At 36.0% G+C, this 18,373-nt stretch overlaps 1 protein-coding gene across 3 annotated transcripts; it reads left to right on the top strand.

Annotated features, from left to right (window-relative positions):
• Positions 1-7,512: 7,512 nt before the first annotated feature.
• On the top strand, positions 7,513-13,689 carry LOC110467418. 3 transcript variants are annotated; one of them, XR_002464861.1, is made up of 5 exons: positions 7,513-7,841; positions 8,247-9,273; positions 9,906-10,014; positions 10,814-13,140; positions 13,183-13,689. XR_002464861.1 is itself a non-coding variant. In XM_021524578.1 (4 exons), exons 2-4 carry the CDS (start codon positions 8,299-8,301, stop codon positions 11,218-11,220), a joined length of 1,491 nt encoding a protein of 496 aa, XP_021380253.1. In that variant the 5' UTR covers positions 7,513-7,841; positions 8,247-8,298; the 3' UTR covers positions 11,221-13,689. The 3 variants fall into 3 exon arrangements, 1 of the variants encoding a protein (XP_021380253.1); XR_002464860.1 differs by having other exon boundaries at positions 10,814-13,182; positions 13,225-13,689; XM_021524578.1 differs by having other exon boundaries at positions 10,814-13,689.
• Positions 13,690-18,373: the final 4,684 nt, after the last annotated feature.

Below are 18,373 nucleotides of genomic sequence, written 5' to 3'. Positions count from 1 at the left end.
CCTTAACAACACACTTTATTTCGCCTCTTCTTAACTTCAACCCCTCATTTTTCTCACGGAAACCCCATTGTATGACGACCTAACCCTAGACAGCAACATTTATCATGTTTATCGGTCATGGCCCACCGAAGCATAAAGTTGGGCACTTGTCCTTTCGTTTAACCGTCAACAAACAAACGGACATTAGTGTCTACCAAAAAACAAAATATGCTACTTTAAGTTGCATATGAGCTACGTCAATTTACAAATATACAACTCCGTTTCTGTTCCGTGTACGAAGCCTCGGTAGAGGGAGTATCAAATTTTGAAGTAATAATGGAAACCCGACCATGCATACAGCGTCTATGGTACGGCTCTCACTGGGTAGCGTGACCGTGAAGATTATTTCATAGGATGGTATGTTTCCTCACACACCTGTCTCTTGTGTAGATTTACAATAACGTAAGGATAACACACCTGTCTAATGTGTAGATTTACAATCACGTGAGCATAACACAACTCTCTCATGTGTAAAATAACGAGAACGTGAGAGTAACACACCTGTCTAATGTGTAGATTTACAATTACGTGAGGATAACACACCTGTCTCATGTGTAGATTTACAATCACGTGAGCATAACACAACTCTCTCATGTGTAAAATAACGAGAATGTGAGGATAACACACCTGTCTAATGTGTAGATTTACAATTACGTGGGGATAACACACCTGTCTCATGTGTAGATTTAAAATTACGTGAGGATAACACACCTGTCTCATGTGTAAAGTAACGAGTATGTGAGGATAACACACCTGTATAATGTGTAGATTTACAATAGCGTGAGGGTAACACACCTGCCTCGTGTGTAAATTTACAATAACCCAAGGATAACACACCTGTCTAATGTGTAGTTTTACAATAGCGTGGGGGTTACACACCTGCCTTATGTGTAAATTTATGATAACCCGAGGATAACACACCTGTCTAATGTGTAAATTTACGATAACGTGAGGGTAACACACCTGTCTAATGTGTAGATTTGCAATTACGTTATGATAACACACCTGTCTAATGTGTCGATTTACGATGACGTGAGGTTAACACACCTGTCCAATGTGTAGATTTACGATTACGTTATGATAACACACCTGTCTAATATGTCGATTTACGATAACGTGAGGATAACAAACCTGTCTAATGTGTAGATTTGCAATTATGTTATGATAACACACCTGTCTAATGTCTCGATTTACGATAACGTGAGGATAACACACCTGTCTAATGTGTAGATTTGCAATTACGTTATGATAACACACCTGTCTAATGTGTCGATTTACGATAACGTTATGATAACACACCTGTCTCATGTGTAAAATAACGAGAATGTGAGGGTAACACACCTGTCTCATGTGTAGATTTACGATTACGTTATGATAACACACCTTGTCCAATGTGTAGATTTACGATTAAGCGGGAAAACACACCTGTCTCATGTGTAGATTTACAATTACGTGAGGATAACACACCTGTTTAATGTGTAGATTTACCAGTATTTAAAGATAACACACCTTCTAAAAATTAATATCCAAATTTACATAATTTCTTGGCAATGGCAATATATCATTTCCTTCATTTTAATGTTTCGGCCAATTCAGAGTGCTCTATTTTGACCATTACATGCACATATATACAAAATATCAATAAATACGTCACCAAATGGTTATAAGTAAAATATTTAAAAAAAAATTATGAATATTACAGATATTTCATTTGCACAAATTATACCAAAGCGTAACACCAGAGGTCATAGGTCAAATCAGTTATCAATACCGATACATATTACATGTATTTCATTTTTTTTTCATTCTGTTTGTGAGCTTGTCTTGCACCTTTCTAACAGATACTACGGAAACACAAATAGTAATCCGTTTGCATTCAACCATTGTGGATATATTACAAGTGAAACACAGGTAAATTACGTGCCAAGGCGATAATCTGTCCGAGATTATTCGCCATCTGGTTTATGTTTACGGTACCGCTTTGGGTCACGAGTGTCAATATTGATAGTACCAGTCCTTTAGAGAATGAGTCACACTATTATAACCAGCCCCACCCCCCACCCCCACCCCTGTGATGTGCCTGCAATTAGGCAGTCACGCTTAAAACTAAGGGCACCTGCCGATATAAATACTCCCCTGCAGCGGTGAACAACAGACTGATAATTTATCAATGTGTCCAACTTATAATGGGTGGAAATACTTTTGCTACACTTTTAAAACGTACACATTTATTTTTGCGTGCAATAAACAACTTTTCTGAGTCTCTATAAAATGATACTGAAATCCATATCTGAAGACGTATCGAGGTCCATATCTGATATAGTATCGAGATCCATATCTGATAAGGTATCGATATCCATATCTGATGACGTATCGAGATCCATATACGATAACGAATCGAGATCCATATCTGATGACGTATCGAGATCCATATACGATAACGAAGCGAGATCCATATCTGATGACGTATCGAGATCAATATCTGATGACGTATCCTGATCCATATCTGATGACGTATCGAGATCCATATCTGATAACGTATCGAGATCCATATCTGATGACGTAACGAGGTCTATTTCTGATGTTGTATCGAGATCTATATCTGATAACGTATCGTGGTCCATATCTGATAACGTATCGAGATCCATATCTGATAATGTATCGAGATCCATATCTGATAACGTATCGAGATCCATATCTGATGACGCATCGAAATCCATACTGATAACGTATCGAGATCGATATCTGATGACTATCGATATCCATATCTGATGACGTATCCTGATCCATATCTGATGACGTATCCTGATCCATATCTGATGACGTATCGAGATCCATTTATGATGACGTAACGATGTCCATATCTGATGACGTATCCTGATCCATATCTGATGACGTATCGAGATCCATATCTGATGACGTATCGAGATCCATATCTGAAGACGTATCGATGTCCATTTCCGATGACGTATCGAGGTCCATATCTGATGACGTATCGAGATCCATATCTGATGACGTTTCGATGTCCATTTCTGATGACGTATCGAGGTCCATATCTGATGACGTATCGATGTCCATTTCTGATGACGTATCGAGATCCATTTCTGATGACGTATCGAGGTCCATTTCTGATGACGTATCGAGATCCATATCTGATGACGTATCGAGATCCATTTCTGATGACGTATCGAGATCCATATCTGATGACGTATCGATGTCCATTTCTGATAACGAATCGAAATCCATATCTGATGACATATCGAGGTCCATATCTGATGACGTATCGAGGTCCATATCTGATGACGTATCGATGTCCATATCTGATGACGTATCGAGTTCCATATCTGATAACATATCGAGGTCCATTTCTGATAAAGAATCGAGATACATATCTGATGACGTATCCTGATCCATATCTGATGCCGTATCGATGTCCATTTCTGATGACGTATCGAGATCAATATCTGATGACGTATCGAGATTCATATCTCATGACGTATCGAGATCCATATCTGATGACGTATCGAGATCCATATCTGATAACGTATCGATGTCCATTTCTGATAACGAATCGAGATCCATATCTGATGACATATCGAGGTCCATATCTGATGACGTATCGAGGTCCATATCTGATGACGTATCGATGTCCATATCTGATGACGTATCGAGTTCCATATCTGATAACATATCGAGGTCCATTTCTGATAAAGAATCGAGATACATATCTGATGACGTATCCTGATCCATATCTGATGCCGTATCGATGTCCATTTCTGATGACGTATCGAGATCAATATCTGATGACGTATCGAGATTCATATCTCATGACGTATCGAGATCCATATCTGATGACGTATCGAGATCCATATCTGATAACGTATCGAGGTCCATTTCTGATAACGAATCGAGATCCATATCTGATGACATATCGAGGTCCATATCTGATGACGTATCGAGGTCCATATCTGATGACGTATCGATGTCCATATCTGATGACGTATCGAGTTCCATATCTGATAACATATCGAGGTCCATTTCTGATAAAGAATCGAGATACATATCTGATGACGTATCCTGATCCATATCTGATGCCGTATCGATGTCCATTTCTGATGACGTATCGAGATCAATATCTGATGACGTATCGAGATTCATATCTCATGACGTATCGAGATCCATATCTGATGACGTATCGAGATCCATATCTGATAACGTATCGAGGTCCATATATGATAACGAATCGAGATCCATATCTGATGACGTATCGAGATCCATATCTGATGACGTATCGAGATCCATATCTGATAACGTATCGAGGTCCATATCTGATGACGTATCGAGGTCCATATCTGATGACGTATCGAGATCCATATCTGATAAGGTATCGAGGTCCATATCTGATGACGTATCGAGATCCATATCTGATAAGGTATCGAGGTCCATATCTGATGACGTATCGAGATCCATATCTGATAAGGTATCGAGGTCCATATCTGATGACGTATCGAGATCCATATCTGATAAGGTATCGAGGTCCATATCTGATGACGTATCGAGATCCATATCTGATAAGGTATCGAGGTCCATATCTGATGACGTATCGAGATCCATATCTGATAAGGTATCGAGGTCCATATCTGATGACGTATCGAGATCCATATCTGATAAGGTATCGAGGTCCATATCTGATGACGTATCGAGATCCATATCTGATAAGGTATCGAGGTCCATATCTGATGACGTATCGAGATCCATATCTGATAAGGTATCGAGGTCCATATCTGATGACGTATCGAGATCCATATCTGATAAGGTATCGAGGTCCATATCTGATGACGTATCGAGATCCATATCTGATAAGGTATCGAGGTCCATATCTGATGACGTATCGAGATCCATATCTGATAAGGTATCGAGGTCCATATCTGATGACGTATCGAGATCCATATCTGATAAGGTATCGAGGTCCATATCTGATGATGTATCGAGATCAATATCTGATGACGTATCGAGGTCCATATCTGATGTCGTATCGAGATGCAATGTTTGTGTGAAAGTATCTGTTCCCTACTCCAATGGTCAGGACCCAGAAACAAAAACAGCGGAACACTTAATAACAAAAAATATTAGTTTTCATCTCGACCCAAAACAGTAAAAGAGCATTTTGTGTAGATTTAGTATATACCGAAGAAGAAAGAAATGGGACCAAGTACGAAGTGATTTTGAGAAACGGTTCTTTGACCAACCTGTCCAAGCGTTGCAGTCATTGTCATCCAAGAGACAAAAGTTGAGTGAATGTTTATTAATTCTTTGCTAAGATTACGACATTTCTAAAAGGTCATCAATTATTTTAGATGACCTACTTCTTCATAATAGATAATTCAAAGACTCTCTCCCTTATAGGATAACCTGTGTACAAGGGTTCAGATAATTGCCAATAAGATACATGTAAAATGAGCATATACGTGATGACGCAGAACACCACAATTTGTGTGTGAAAATCAACTGATGCCTGGCACATATTTGCAGAATTGTGGATTTTCTTCCCTTCGAATTAAAATTGTTGAAACAAAGACAACTTTGTTTATGTGAACAGTACCCGTAATTAAGAGAGGAAAACTTATAATAGTTTCATCTTCAAAATGTTCTGTTTCAGATTCTCGTTTGCGCAGATACCTTATATGTAGCACTTCGTACAAATACTAACATTTCATTTGAGTAATCGATGCCGTTTTTAGTCAGTATATCCAAAAGCCATTTATATTATGGATTTTTTTTTACATTTCGTGTACATGTACCTTTACATTTCCGAGATTTCACGAAGATACGATGGCGGCCTTCACCTATACATTTACTCTTTATCATGAGACGAGTATTAACAAATGAGTACGAAATATCCCCTAAGAGCAATGTAAAGACGAAAGTCTGATGACAAAATTATAACAAAATGTAGAAGAACAAATTCTAAAAAGGGACAAGGATACAACATTTGATCTAAAAATTGAATGTTAACAAAAACTTTATCAATCACGCCAAGTTATGAAGCAAATTTGAATTAGGATTTTTGTGTGACCTTACATGCACTGAAAGGTTAATTGTAGGCTTGCAACGAATGTCATTACCAATTACCTGTAATCAGGTACTTTGCTCTTCGGTGGACGTCAGGGAGGTGTCTTATGCCTAACATTTTTGGGTACATAGGGTACTTTGTTGTGCAAAATGAATACTTTCCACCACTTTTATTGGACTGAATATTTGCATACATATTTAAAATAACACCTCTTCTTCATGAAATGTTTTAGCATACAAGAATAATAAGAATGAAAATTACTATATTTTACATAAAAAACATCCAAAAAAGTATTCGATTAAACTCACATTCTGGATGATAAGTATGTTATTAAAGCACTACCTGAAAGAAGTATTACGATGTAACATTGTAACATTTTTTTTCGAAAAATACTTTCAGACTTATATTCCATTTTTTGTTTTGTTTATAAAAGGGGGTCATATAAATGTACTATCTTAGTTTCACCTTTAAACTGTAAATCCTACCCGATCACCACTGTTAACTGAGAAGACGTGTTTCCCCCTTGATTACTTAACTTCTGTTGAATGGTAAGCTATTTTCAACATTAAGCATAACATTATATCTTAAACGCATTTAAACTTATTGAAATTCTAAAATAGTTAAATATGATTGTTTTACATCCTTTTACAAGTGGTTCAAATATTGACTCATATCAGGATATGGATATTTCTAGAGCGTTATTTCAAATAAGTTATTGTGCTCTTTCTATTGTTAATGTTTTTGTCTTGACTAATATGCGATCTAACAGACTTCCCTGCATACAAACGAATAAACATATCGTAATATGTTATATATAGATATATTTGACAGGCGCCATGGTTGCAAAACAAATATACCTGGAAAAATGTAATCGGATATAAAAGAAGAGGTGAGCATATCATTGAACGTGATGTCTGTTCTCGATGTTTACTTTTCTGTTTGTTTTAATTTCTATATAGGACCCACCACAACTAACCATTGGTATGTATTACATACGATTTACAGAGTCCAGATAATATCAAGGTAAGTTAAGTGTGTCTCAAACATTAAAGACCGAACGACAAGTAAGTAGTGCAAAAGACACAACCCAAATAATTCCAGATTGATATACAGATCGGGTAGGCTTCGAATTAAACTGTACCTAGTACGACACTTATAGACACCTGTAGCGTAGTTAACGTACACTGAGACAAAAATAGATATCCACACATAGAAGCATTTGCATATTGATTTGTGCACTCGAAGAACACAATACATCAATCCATTTTAGCTTAAAATCATTTCACAATTAGAAATACGAAATAACTTAACACACCTGTATTTGAATGCGCTTTCATGTTTATGTGTTAAGCTGAAGTTGTCTAATCATGGTGATATGTTATAAGCGACCTTGACACAGCTCATAACATACCGTGTATTATTGGTGGGTTCGCCGGTAGACAGCGTAGTAGCTATATAGGTCAACGGTGTACGTAAACATTGCAAGCACTTTTAACTAAAACAACTAGCCTTATACTTATCGGCCATGCCACACGATAACGTGTTATAATGATTTTTGTGGATTATTTTGAGACAGTCGGATTCCCAGTTTGTCTCAATCTGTACAAGTCAGGGGAATATCTACAAACAGGATTTCCAGAGCTCGTGAGTGACGTCAGGCTGTTGGCTGGAATTAGGAACACGCACTGAGGACACCACCTTTAGATCAATCTGGTACAAACATCCTCTCGTAAGTATACCCTTATTATCATAAATATAACAATCTACGTTCTTATATGTTATATATATTATAAACTTTCAATATTGAATGCTGAATTATCTGTGTGATTTTAAGAGATGTTTTATTATTATAGCTTACAGAAACCGAAAGTAGTAAAACTTATCAATGGCTACCAAGAACAAACGTGTCTGCAGATTTGATGAAAGCAAATAAACAATAAGGCACAACTTTGCATCACAACATGTGTATGTAAGCGCTTTTGTCCCAGAACAGCCAGCCTAAATTGTAACTTGACATCCTCATTTCCGTGAATTTTATTTTCATTCTTGTTAAATGCTTATCTATAAAGGAAGTTAACTTTAACTAACTTGTATGTCATTTACACAACACTAATACTCTGCTGGTTTTTTTCAGTTTGTTGACAAATGCCAGGTAGTTTCCGCACGAGACAGTAACCATTACGACAATGGCCAAACCGTCTACCTACGTTAATGTCGCACCGCCACCACCACCCCCGGACCGAAACAGAAAGCGGTCTATTTGTCAATCTTGCAATTGTCCAAATTGTCATGATATGGAATCTTGCACTGGCACAGTGATAAATGGTGGTTATCTCAGGACTGTCGCCGATAGACCCCCTGTTCCATGTCGACAACGACAATTTACAGATGACTTTTCTCCAGAAGAATATTTTAAAGAATGTGATAAACCAAAACCTGATACAAGGCGAATGAAGGAACTTGACATCCCCTTACCATTGCCATCGGCACAAAGCAATGATTCTGTGTTTGATTCCCTTCCCTCGTCAAATCCCCCTGTTCCATTCTTACATGAGTTTCACACACATATTCCACCTAAACTTTCGATTCACGATCGTTTCATTCAACGTCACCCCTCGCCACAACCACCCGCCCCTTCACAGATAAGACCTCACCGGAAACCCTCTGATGAGTTACCGAATCCTAATGTTTTAAACCAACTTCTTATGAACGAACAAACAGTCGAAGTGCCAAGACAGAAAGAAAAAGGACACGATCAGTTACCACAATTTGAATTAACTTTACCCAGGAAAAAGAGTGAACGAAGAAAAACCGGCAGACGTCAACCTGCTAAGGTACCTTTGTGGATGAAATTGGGAACAATATTCGCTTTTATTCCCTTCTTTGGATTATCATATATGGTCTTTAAAACTGGTAAAGACATTTTCTTTGTACATAATCGACATTTACGTCCAGCCCAACACAGCTGGAATTATTCAGAACCAGACGAATCCAAGTTGGATACAACGGTTTGTTTTTCATGTGACTTGGTTGATGAATTCAGGAGTCGCCATCGGGGACAACAATTAGGTGACCTCAAGATATACGGCTTCAAATCCTCTGACAAAAGACGGCATTGTTGTATGGATCAGCTTGGACACACGAAATGGATGGTCAACATGGTAAGTTAAACTGTATGTCTTTGTAAAGTTCTATTATTCAAAGGGATATAACTCCCCCTTTAAACAAATCACGAGAAAAGTAGTGCATTAAACACATAAACCATTACCGTATTGAGGAGACATCTCAATATATGAATATTAATACGAAGGCAATTAAAATACAGGACAGTGAATAAGTATAGCATACAGAATGGTCTAATTGATATGCACGAATTAAATGTTTAAACGTTGATAACTATTTATGCTATTTGAGTTATCATGGTTAAAATCTCGTTTATCATGTAATGATTTAATCTCGCTTGTAACAAACCTTTTCATTGGCTTGAAAAATTATATTATGAGCCCTTAACATAAAAAAATGACATCGCCGTTTTGTAATGTCGCTTTTGATTGGCTGATACAGCGGCGTAATAATTTCTAAGAGAAAAGAATCCATCAATAAAAGTTGCTTTCCACAGGGATCATGTATAGTAGATTGAATTATAGGGTTAACTTGAATACACTCCGGTTTTTGTGTGTTATAGCTCCATAACATAAAAAATATATTCAAGTTCATCCTTAATTGTAATATTGTTTTGAATGTAACAAGCAAAATAATCGTTTTCACTTAAGTTATCTCAATTATTTTTCAGATGAAAACGAGAGAAATATTAGGGCGACAAGAAGCGAGAAATCCCGATTCAGATGGAGTGTGTTCAGCTAAGTCCACTCATGTGCCCGTGTATAACAGGTGTTCACAAGGTACGTGTATGTGGTCTTAACCTTGTATAACAAGTGTTCACAAGGTACGTGTTTGTGGTCTTAACCTCGTATAACAAGTGTTCACAAGGTACGTGTATGTGTTCTAAACCTTGTATAACAAGTGTTCACAAGGTACGTGTTTGTGGTCTTAACCTTGTATAACAAGTGTTCACAAGGTACGTGTATGTGGTCTTAACCTCGTATAACAAGTGTTCACAAGGTACGTGTTTGTGGTCTTAACCTTGTATAACAAGTGTTCACAAGGTACGTGTTTGTGGTCTTAAACCTTGTATAACAAGTGCTCACAAGATACGTGTATGTGGTCTAAACTCCTACAGGCTTTGGTATCTTAACCGAAAACAAAACTCACAAACCGTTTATGTTTGTGTCATATAAATAAATGACTTATAGAAATTCAAGGGCTTTGTTATTTACAACTACAAGACAATGCCGAATACTTAATTATTATCATTGTATATATCTTTTGAAAATATGTGTACGATTAGAACCTACAGTGATTCATGTGGTAACTTCCTTGAAAAAAGTGGAGAGCATTTAAGATCTCATCATTAACTTCTTAGTACAATTTACAAATCATAATACACCCATAATTAACTTAACTGACATCGTTATGATGAGTGTTATACCACAGTGCACACAAAGGTCAATCCAATCCGAAACCTTTCATTAATAGGTGATTTGTCAACAGAATATATATATTAAGAAAACAACTTCTTTAGTAAGGTATACATGCGAATATTTGTGTGTTAAATACTATTCATTTCTTTACATTCATCAGGTGAGGCGAGTTTAAAACTGGACAAAGAGAATACCACACCGATGTGCAAAGGAGCGGGGATAAAAGTGACTAATGATTCTTTGCTGGCAGAAGAGGAAGGGCTGTATATTGTATATATGACTTTGACGGTCACACTTTCTCCAAAAACAGATTGCGGAAAAAAGATTGAAAGTAAAGTATTAAGAGCCCATCTTCACTGCAATAAGTCTGCGAAGAAAAGGTGTATTGAGATGGAAACCTACAATGTAACCAGAACAAATACGGACTCTACATACTTTCAACATTCGTTCAATTTATACACAATGAAAAATTTTACGAGGGGAGAACAGTTTTTTCCATCTTTATCCCATCCGTCGTATCTGTACACGGCGAAATATGGAAACTATATCGGCGTGGTTCAACTTTAGTGTGTCAAATCATGGACTGGATGACTGGGAATGTGGTCGAACACACAAAGTGCTGCATACTGAGTGATCAGACAAACTGCTATTTAAATGTTCCCTAAATGGTATGCCCCATTTATGAATACACACTGTATTTGAAATAATGGCTCCCAGGGTGGCGTTCAAATAGTAGCGTTGTAGACACAATGCCAAGATGGATCTGAAACTGTCTGTGACCATGCCAATCTGAGATTATGATGAGATATATGGTCTATTGAATAGAAGATGATACATCTATTTTGATTTCTGATAGATGGATGTTATCATTTAAGTAACACATACAATATGCAGGGTTATACGCATTGACTAAACACATGTTGTATGACATATTTACAAACGTATGTAGGAACATTCATAGTAAGGTTTTTTGTCGTACATGAGTCAGATTCTTACTATATGTTCGATAAGTTTACATAAAGACAATTAACTTTTGACATATAATTTCCTGACGCAATAAATTATGGATCATTGTGATATAACCATTCTGTGCCAATATTGATATATTCTGTATTATCATTTTACATCCCATACTAGAGTCTACCATGTTGTATATACATTGTATATGGCACAAACAGTTTTGCCAAACGCAGGTTTGTCGTTTTAAAGCTGATAATATTGATTTGTATTTTCATATACAATAAACATAAAGTACCAAAATCATGTTCCTTAACTAAGGTGTGATACCACGATCGAATTCTGGTCATCCCAATTTTGGTTTACAGAAAAATGTCGTTTCTGTGTCCTTAGATAAAACAACAAGAGTACAAATTAGAATGCAAAAGAATAGGTCTTTTAACAATTTGAATTATATAAGTATCAACAACGAAGGCAGAACGAGGTTGATTTTGAATATGAATTTTTTGGCAACAATAAAAATTAATGGTTCATTTAGCGATGTGAATCCTACACAAATATGCATAAATGAACAATTACATTGTACATTGTAATTTGTACAAATTATGTCTGGATTCAGCTTGTTGACTTCGTCTCATACAGATGGCTATAACAACAAAATGGCAATTATCTGAATACCAAGTTTAAAAAATCAGATAATATACTTCTTGAATATTTGCTCAATTGCATTTTATTAATTTGGAAACCCAAACTTTCATTCCAAAAGAACATGCAGATATAATAAGTAAATATCTGTGAAACACTGCAAACAAAATTATAACGTGCCAGGGACCACCACTTCTGTTGACTGTGAGTGACTTAACACGAACGATATCGATTTTTTTTTTACAGTATGATCAATACGTTAGATAGAATTCAGTTGTGAAGATCTGAAGTACATAATGTTTATAAATATTGCATATGTTTTTGTATTATACATGTCACATCAATAAAACATCTTGGTTACTGTTGATGTATAGTTTATTCTAAATATGATAATGTTTAGTCTTTCTGTATAAGTAAAACTGCCGTAATGTCTTCCCAAAATCACTTAACGTTATACCCTGCTAAATTACACTTTAAGCCTATTCCATTTCTTTTTGAAACACAAATTTTATTAAGTTTTACAACAATACGAAACAAGTAATTATAACCTTTGATTGGCCCGGATGTCAGGGCTCGGGGTTTTTCATCGAGAAGGGAGTATGGATGTCTTTTAATGCCATACTGTACAATTTTTTGATATTACTCAATTGATAGGTCATACCTAAGTTGTCTGTGATACTGTGTCAAGTTAACACTTTGTAAGTCTTCCTAGGGTACACTATTGTATTTTATTACACTTTCAGTAAGTCTTCCTGAGGTACACTATTGTATTTTAGTACACTTTGTACGTCTTCCTAAGGTACACTATTGTATTTTAGTACACTTTGTACGTCTTCCTAAGGTACACTATTGTATTTTAGTACACCTTCAGTAAGTCTACCTAAAGTACACTATTGTATTTTAGTACACTTTGTACGTCTTCCTAAGGTACACTATTGTATTTTAGTACACTTTGTACGTCTTCCTAAGGTACGCTATTGTATTTTAGTACACTGTCAGTAAGTCTTCCTAAGGTACATTTTGTATTTTAGTTCACTGTAAGAAAGTCTTTCTGATGAAAAACTTTTGACAAGCCTTCCTGAGTTCACTTTTACCTAAACTACACTATAAGTAAGTTTTCTTAAAGTTCACATTCAGTAGGTCTTAAATGTTGGTAAGTCTCTCTAGATACAAGTATTAACTTAACACTTGGATCGGTATATCATCTTTAAGTACTGTATCGTTATTTTGACTGATTTTATTTCTAAGAGAGTTGCGTACACATTATACATTACCATGTATTGTCTTTTCAACAGTTACCTGGTATGGGTATATATACAGTGTTGTTACGGTAAAACATGGACAGTGCATATTCACGGCTGTTTATTGATGAATCGTATTATATTGTTATATGTTTTGATATAAAATAAACCAAACTTTTAACACGTCTCTTAACTTTTTTTGGAAAGCCATTAATTGTTGTGTTTATTTATTTCCAGTGCTACAAACAGGCTGTATAACCAATAGTGCGCCGTATCAATCAATGGTTCTTTGTTTTTTGTCTATAAAGTATTCATTTAACATAAAGATGAATATTCAGAGAGGCATGGGCTTCTTTTTAAGTTATGCTAAGGATAAAACATATATATATTTGTATGTCTTTTTTTTATTGAAATCGTTGGAAGTAGGCATTTTAGATATATTATTGTTCAAATATATTTGTGCTTTTTCTCAAGTTATTCCTTTCATAGACTGCCAATTCTTGTTCCTAGTGATGTCTGATAATCATGCTAAAGAACTTAAGACGTTGCAGAGAAGAATATTAGTAGGAAACAAGGGACAACCTTCCGTAGATATTAGGAGTATTTTGCCGATGACATTGACTACATCAATATTGCCTATAGATTTAAGATTGTGTGTAGTTTTATATCGCTTAGCTGGTATGAAACCGCCGCATTAGTCAATGAACTGAGTCATATACTGAAATAAGTAATATCAATATACCAAAGACTACATACGTATTCTATGTTTTTGAACAATACAAAATATTGTATTCAGAATCATTTACTACCGATATGGTACTTGGCGAGGTACATTTAATCATATTATGATATTGTACATCACCATCAAAGGACAGGTACATCTTGTTTCTAGTTAACACAAGTTTCAGTTATAAACAAACTTGTTTAGTGAAACTACAAATATATAAGGATTGGATATTGTTTTGTCAGGTCTAATGTGTGTTGAAGAAAAATATTTGGCACATTACATGTAATACAAAATGAACTGAAATTGTAGCTATTATATTTTACAAATCAATAGTGGATAATTTGTTAGTTTTATGCTATTGTAAGAAAACAAATTTGATGACCTTTCAATATAACACCTGCTAGATTAAAATAGCCAAGTTATTTTAATCACAAGTTAGACCAAGATGATATGACGTGTCCAACGGTCAAACAGCCTAAGATGGAGAAGAATGATGACGATCTTTTAATCTTTGCAGAACCTAGGACCAGAGTAATTAGACACATATGTATATAACCATTGGGTGGTCGGGTGATGTAGTGAATAGCGCACTTGTCTTTCACCAAGCGGCCGGGGTTCGATTCCCCGATCGGACGTGAAAAGGTTGGGGTCATCTGCCCGACCACGTGGGTTTCCTCCCACAATAAGACCTCCCACGCGCTAACATCCGGGCCAACAAGAGTAATTCATATAAGTTGAAATAACTTGTTTTATAATTGTTGTAAAAAAAAAAAAAAAAAAATCTTTATTTATAACCATCGGGTTATACCACTTACGTGACGAACACTCAGAATCAAGGACTCGCAATGGACTCTAGGGATCAGTATTTTTTGTATCAAATTAGATTTTGTCCTTGCATGTGGTGCTTTTGTGTTGTTTTTAAGATTTTAGAGCTACACGATACACAAAAAAAACGCGTTTTTTTCTCAAACAAAGCTCAAACTCATGTTTTCCATGTCTTTGTGTACGTAAAGACACTTGTGGCAGTTTGAAATTAGTTTACATAGCTTTTCATAATCGTTCACAAGCAACAGAGTTAAATTACCTCTGTCAAATGAGACGTTCTTTCAAAAGATAGATTGTATTCTTAAACAAATACAGAACGTTTCGAGCAAATACGTTGTGCTGTGTTCACATACCTGGCTACAAACAAACCATTACAGATATCAACATCGTCTGATATCTAGGTTCTACGAATAACGTTAAATATAGTTTACAGCCTTTGCCCTTTATACAGCTCATATCGGTGAGATGATGTAAGCACGAAACACATGTTCACCGTGTATGATATAATCACATAGAAACCATTAAGTGTGCACTAAGAACACTTAAAAGGCAATAGACGCCGTCCGCGGTGGTTAAGGTTTTGTGGGCCGTGATAATGGGTTCTGAGAAATCACAAAACACTTTCGATTTCTTCTTACCCCGAAGTAAGTTTCTGTAAGAGATTACTGTCTGCAGAAGCTATTTTTAATCTTTCATATAATTTTTAACATATAAAAACTGCAAAGTGTTTTATCACAAACTTGCTTATTTTGTACTGATAAAATCTAAATAAAAATTGTTCATCCAGATAAAAGATACGTTAACATCTACAGCTAACGAATACAAAAACAGTGTGAAATGGGAAGCATTCAATATTATGAAGTGCACTTGTAACGTTATACAAGGCAAAGAAATAATTAATGACACAGTGCGTGATAGAAAGCCAATATATATAAATATCATGAACTGAGCATGGGTCCGAAGTATTTATTATACTAAATTTATGTTGCGGTGATGAGATAAGTTCGTCTCGATCAATAACATTTGGTCGGGTCCATATAACTATAATCTAACCCCAGCAAAATTCTATAGTTGATAAGTAGTCGTATGATTGTGTTACATATCATGACCTAATACCCGGTCAATATTTATGTACAGTTTAGCTTGTTTACTGTTCAACAGTTTTGTGACCCAGAAATCGATATGGATTACGTAATGTAACACAGTCCGTATTTCCGTGGTGTTAGTTTAAGATATAAATAGTCCTATCCACAAGATACAAGTAGAACTGGATGTACGATGGTAGCCAAAACTGTACACAGAACGTGTCAATGTCGACAGGCGTATCACATCCAGGTTACTTGGCTTATAATAATCCTAGCAGTACAGTTTTATGGGTTATGTTATAAACACGCTTTTAATTAATTATTTAATCGTATGTGGCCTCCTTTCCTGGGGGTAGATGGTGCAAATCAGTTGACCAGGATAAAGGAACACATATACAGGCCTTTCAATACATGATCAGTTGACCAGATAAAGGAACACACACGCAGACCCTTCAATACACGATCAGTTGAGCAGGATAAAGGAACACACATACAGGCCCTTCAATACACAATCAGTTGAACAGGATAAAGGAACATACACGCAGGCCCTTCAATACATGATCAGTTTAACAGGATAAAGGAACACACATCCAGGCCTTTCAATACATGATCAGTTGAGCAGGATAAAGGAACACACATCCAGGCCCTTCAATACACAATCAGTTGAACAGGATAAAGCAACATACACGCAGGCCCTTCAATACATGATCAGTTTAACAGGATAAAGGCACACACATACAGGCCTTTCAATACATGATCAGTTGAGCAGGATAAAGGAACACACATACAGGCCTTTCAATACATGATCAGTTGAGCAGGATAAAGGAACACACATACAGGCCTTTCAATACATGATCAGTTGAGCAGGATAAAGGAACACACATACAGGGCCTTCAATACAACATCAGTTGAGCAGGGTAAAGGAACACACATACATGCCCTTCAATACATGATCAGTTTAACAGGATAAAGGAACACATATAGGCCCTTCAATACACGATCAGTTTAACAGGATAAAGGAACACACATAGAGGCCCATCAATACACGATCAGTTGAGCAGGATAAAGGAACACACATACAGGCCCTTCAATACAACATCAGTTGAGCAGGATAAAGGAACACACATACATGCCCTTCAATACATGAGTCATATCAAGTCTTGTCAACAATTACTATTTATGTATCTTAAACATGTCGTTGTACCACGAAGCGATATCTATGTTTTGTACATTTTTAAGGATATCGGTTTTTGCCATTCCTTCTCAGTTACTAATATATATAAACAATCTTTAACATTGATATAAACCTAATACATTAAGGTAACGTGTTTATGAGGACTTCATCAAATTATGCATCAACAACGTGAAATTTGACGGAAAACTCTTAATTCGTTGTAAACTCTTGATATAGAAGGATGTTGAAGGATGAACTTGACAAATTCACAATTTATTGCATCTATAGATCAAGTACACATAAAGTCAATAGCACTGTGTCATACAGCTGTTTCGTCCTTCTGGGACTCATCAGTGATGCTAGGGGACAAAACGTTGAAAATCCAAATCGTATAAACCACTATTGAAACACAGGGGCGGATGCACAAAAGGTGTATATTAAGTGTATATCATGTGTATAGTGACTACGATAGATCGATCAATAACCCTGTAAAAGAGTATCTATGAGGATTAATGATATATATTTCAACATCTAAGAACTTCAAATTTAAAAAAAAAAATACGCCAGCAACACTGTCAGTTTTCTATAGCTTATGTAAACAATTCCCAAGCCACCTTTACCAAACGTTAAACCTTCCGGAACCAATACCGTTTTTTCCGGGGACATTTAGAGAGAATAAACATTTCAACTCATGTATCATCTTCAATAATCAAGGGGCAACGTACGTTCTCGGACCGCTGTCATATGTCATGACAAAATCGAGGGCTAACTTTGCACAACCTTGAGATCATTGAAGTTGGGTGTCTCTCCTCTGTTATCTTCAAAGCACCGATGTCAGCCGAGCGATTTGTGCATAATTCATCAGCGAACATTTGATTATTAAGTAATGTATTAGCTGACAACACGTCCTATGCTCTTATTAAGGGATATGGACTGGAAGCTGCTGACATAGCAAATCTATGCTGTAAGAAAAAACATTTATTTTGATTTAAGAATGTGGTGATTTTTTTCAATCTCGATAAAACGTAAACTGCCATCTTCTCAATGTTTGGTGGCTTAAAGTTTT

The sequence above is a fragment of the Mizuhopecten yessoensis genome, unplaced genomic scaffold (genome assembly GCF_002113885.1).
Source record: "Mizuhopecten yessoensis strain PY_sf001 unplaced genomic scaffold, ASM211388v2 scaffold1741, whole genome shotgun sequence".
In the NCBI taxonomy this organism is placed as follows: Eukaryota; Metazoa; Mollusca; class Bivalvia; order Pectinida; family Pectinidae; genus Mizuhopecten; species Mizuhopecten yessoensis.
Note: the sequence above shows the minus strand (reverse complement) of the source record. Positions and strands in the feature narration are given on the sequence as shown.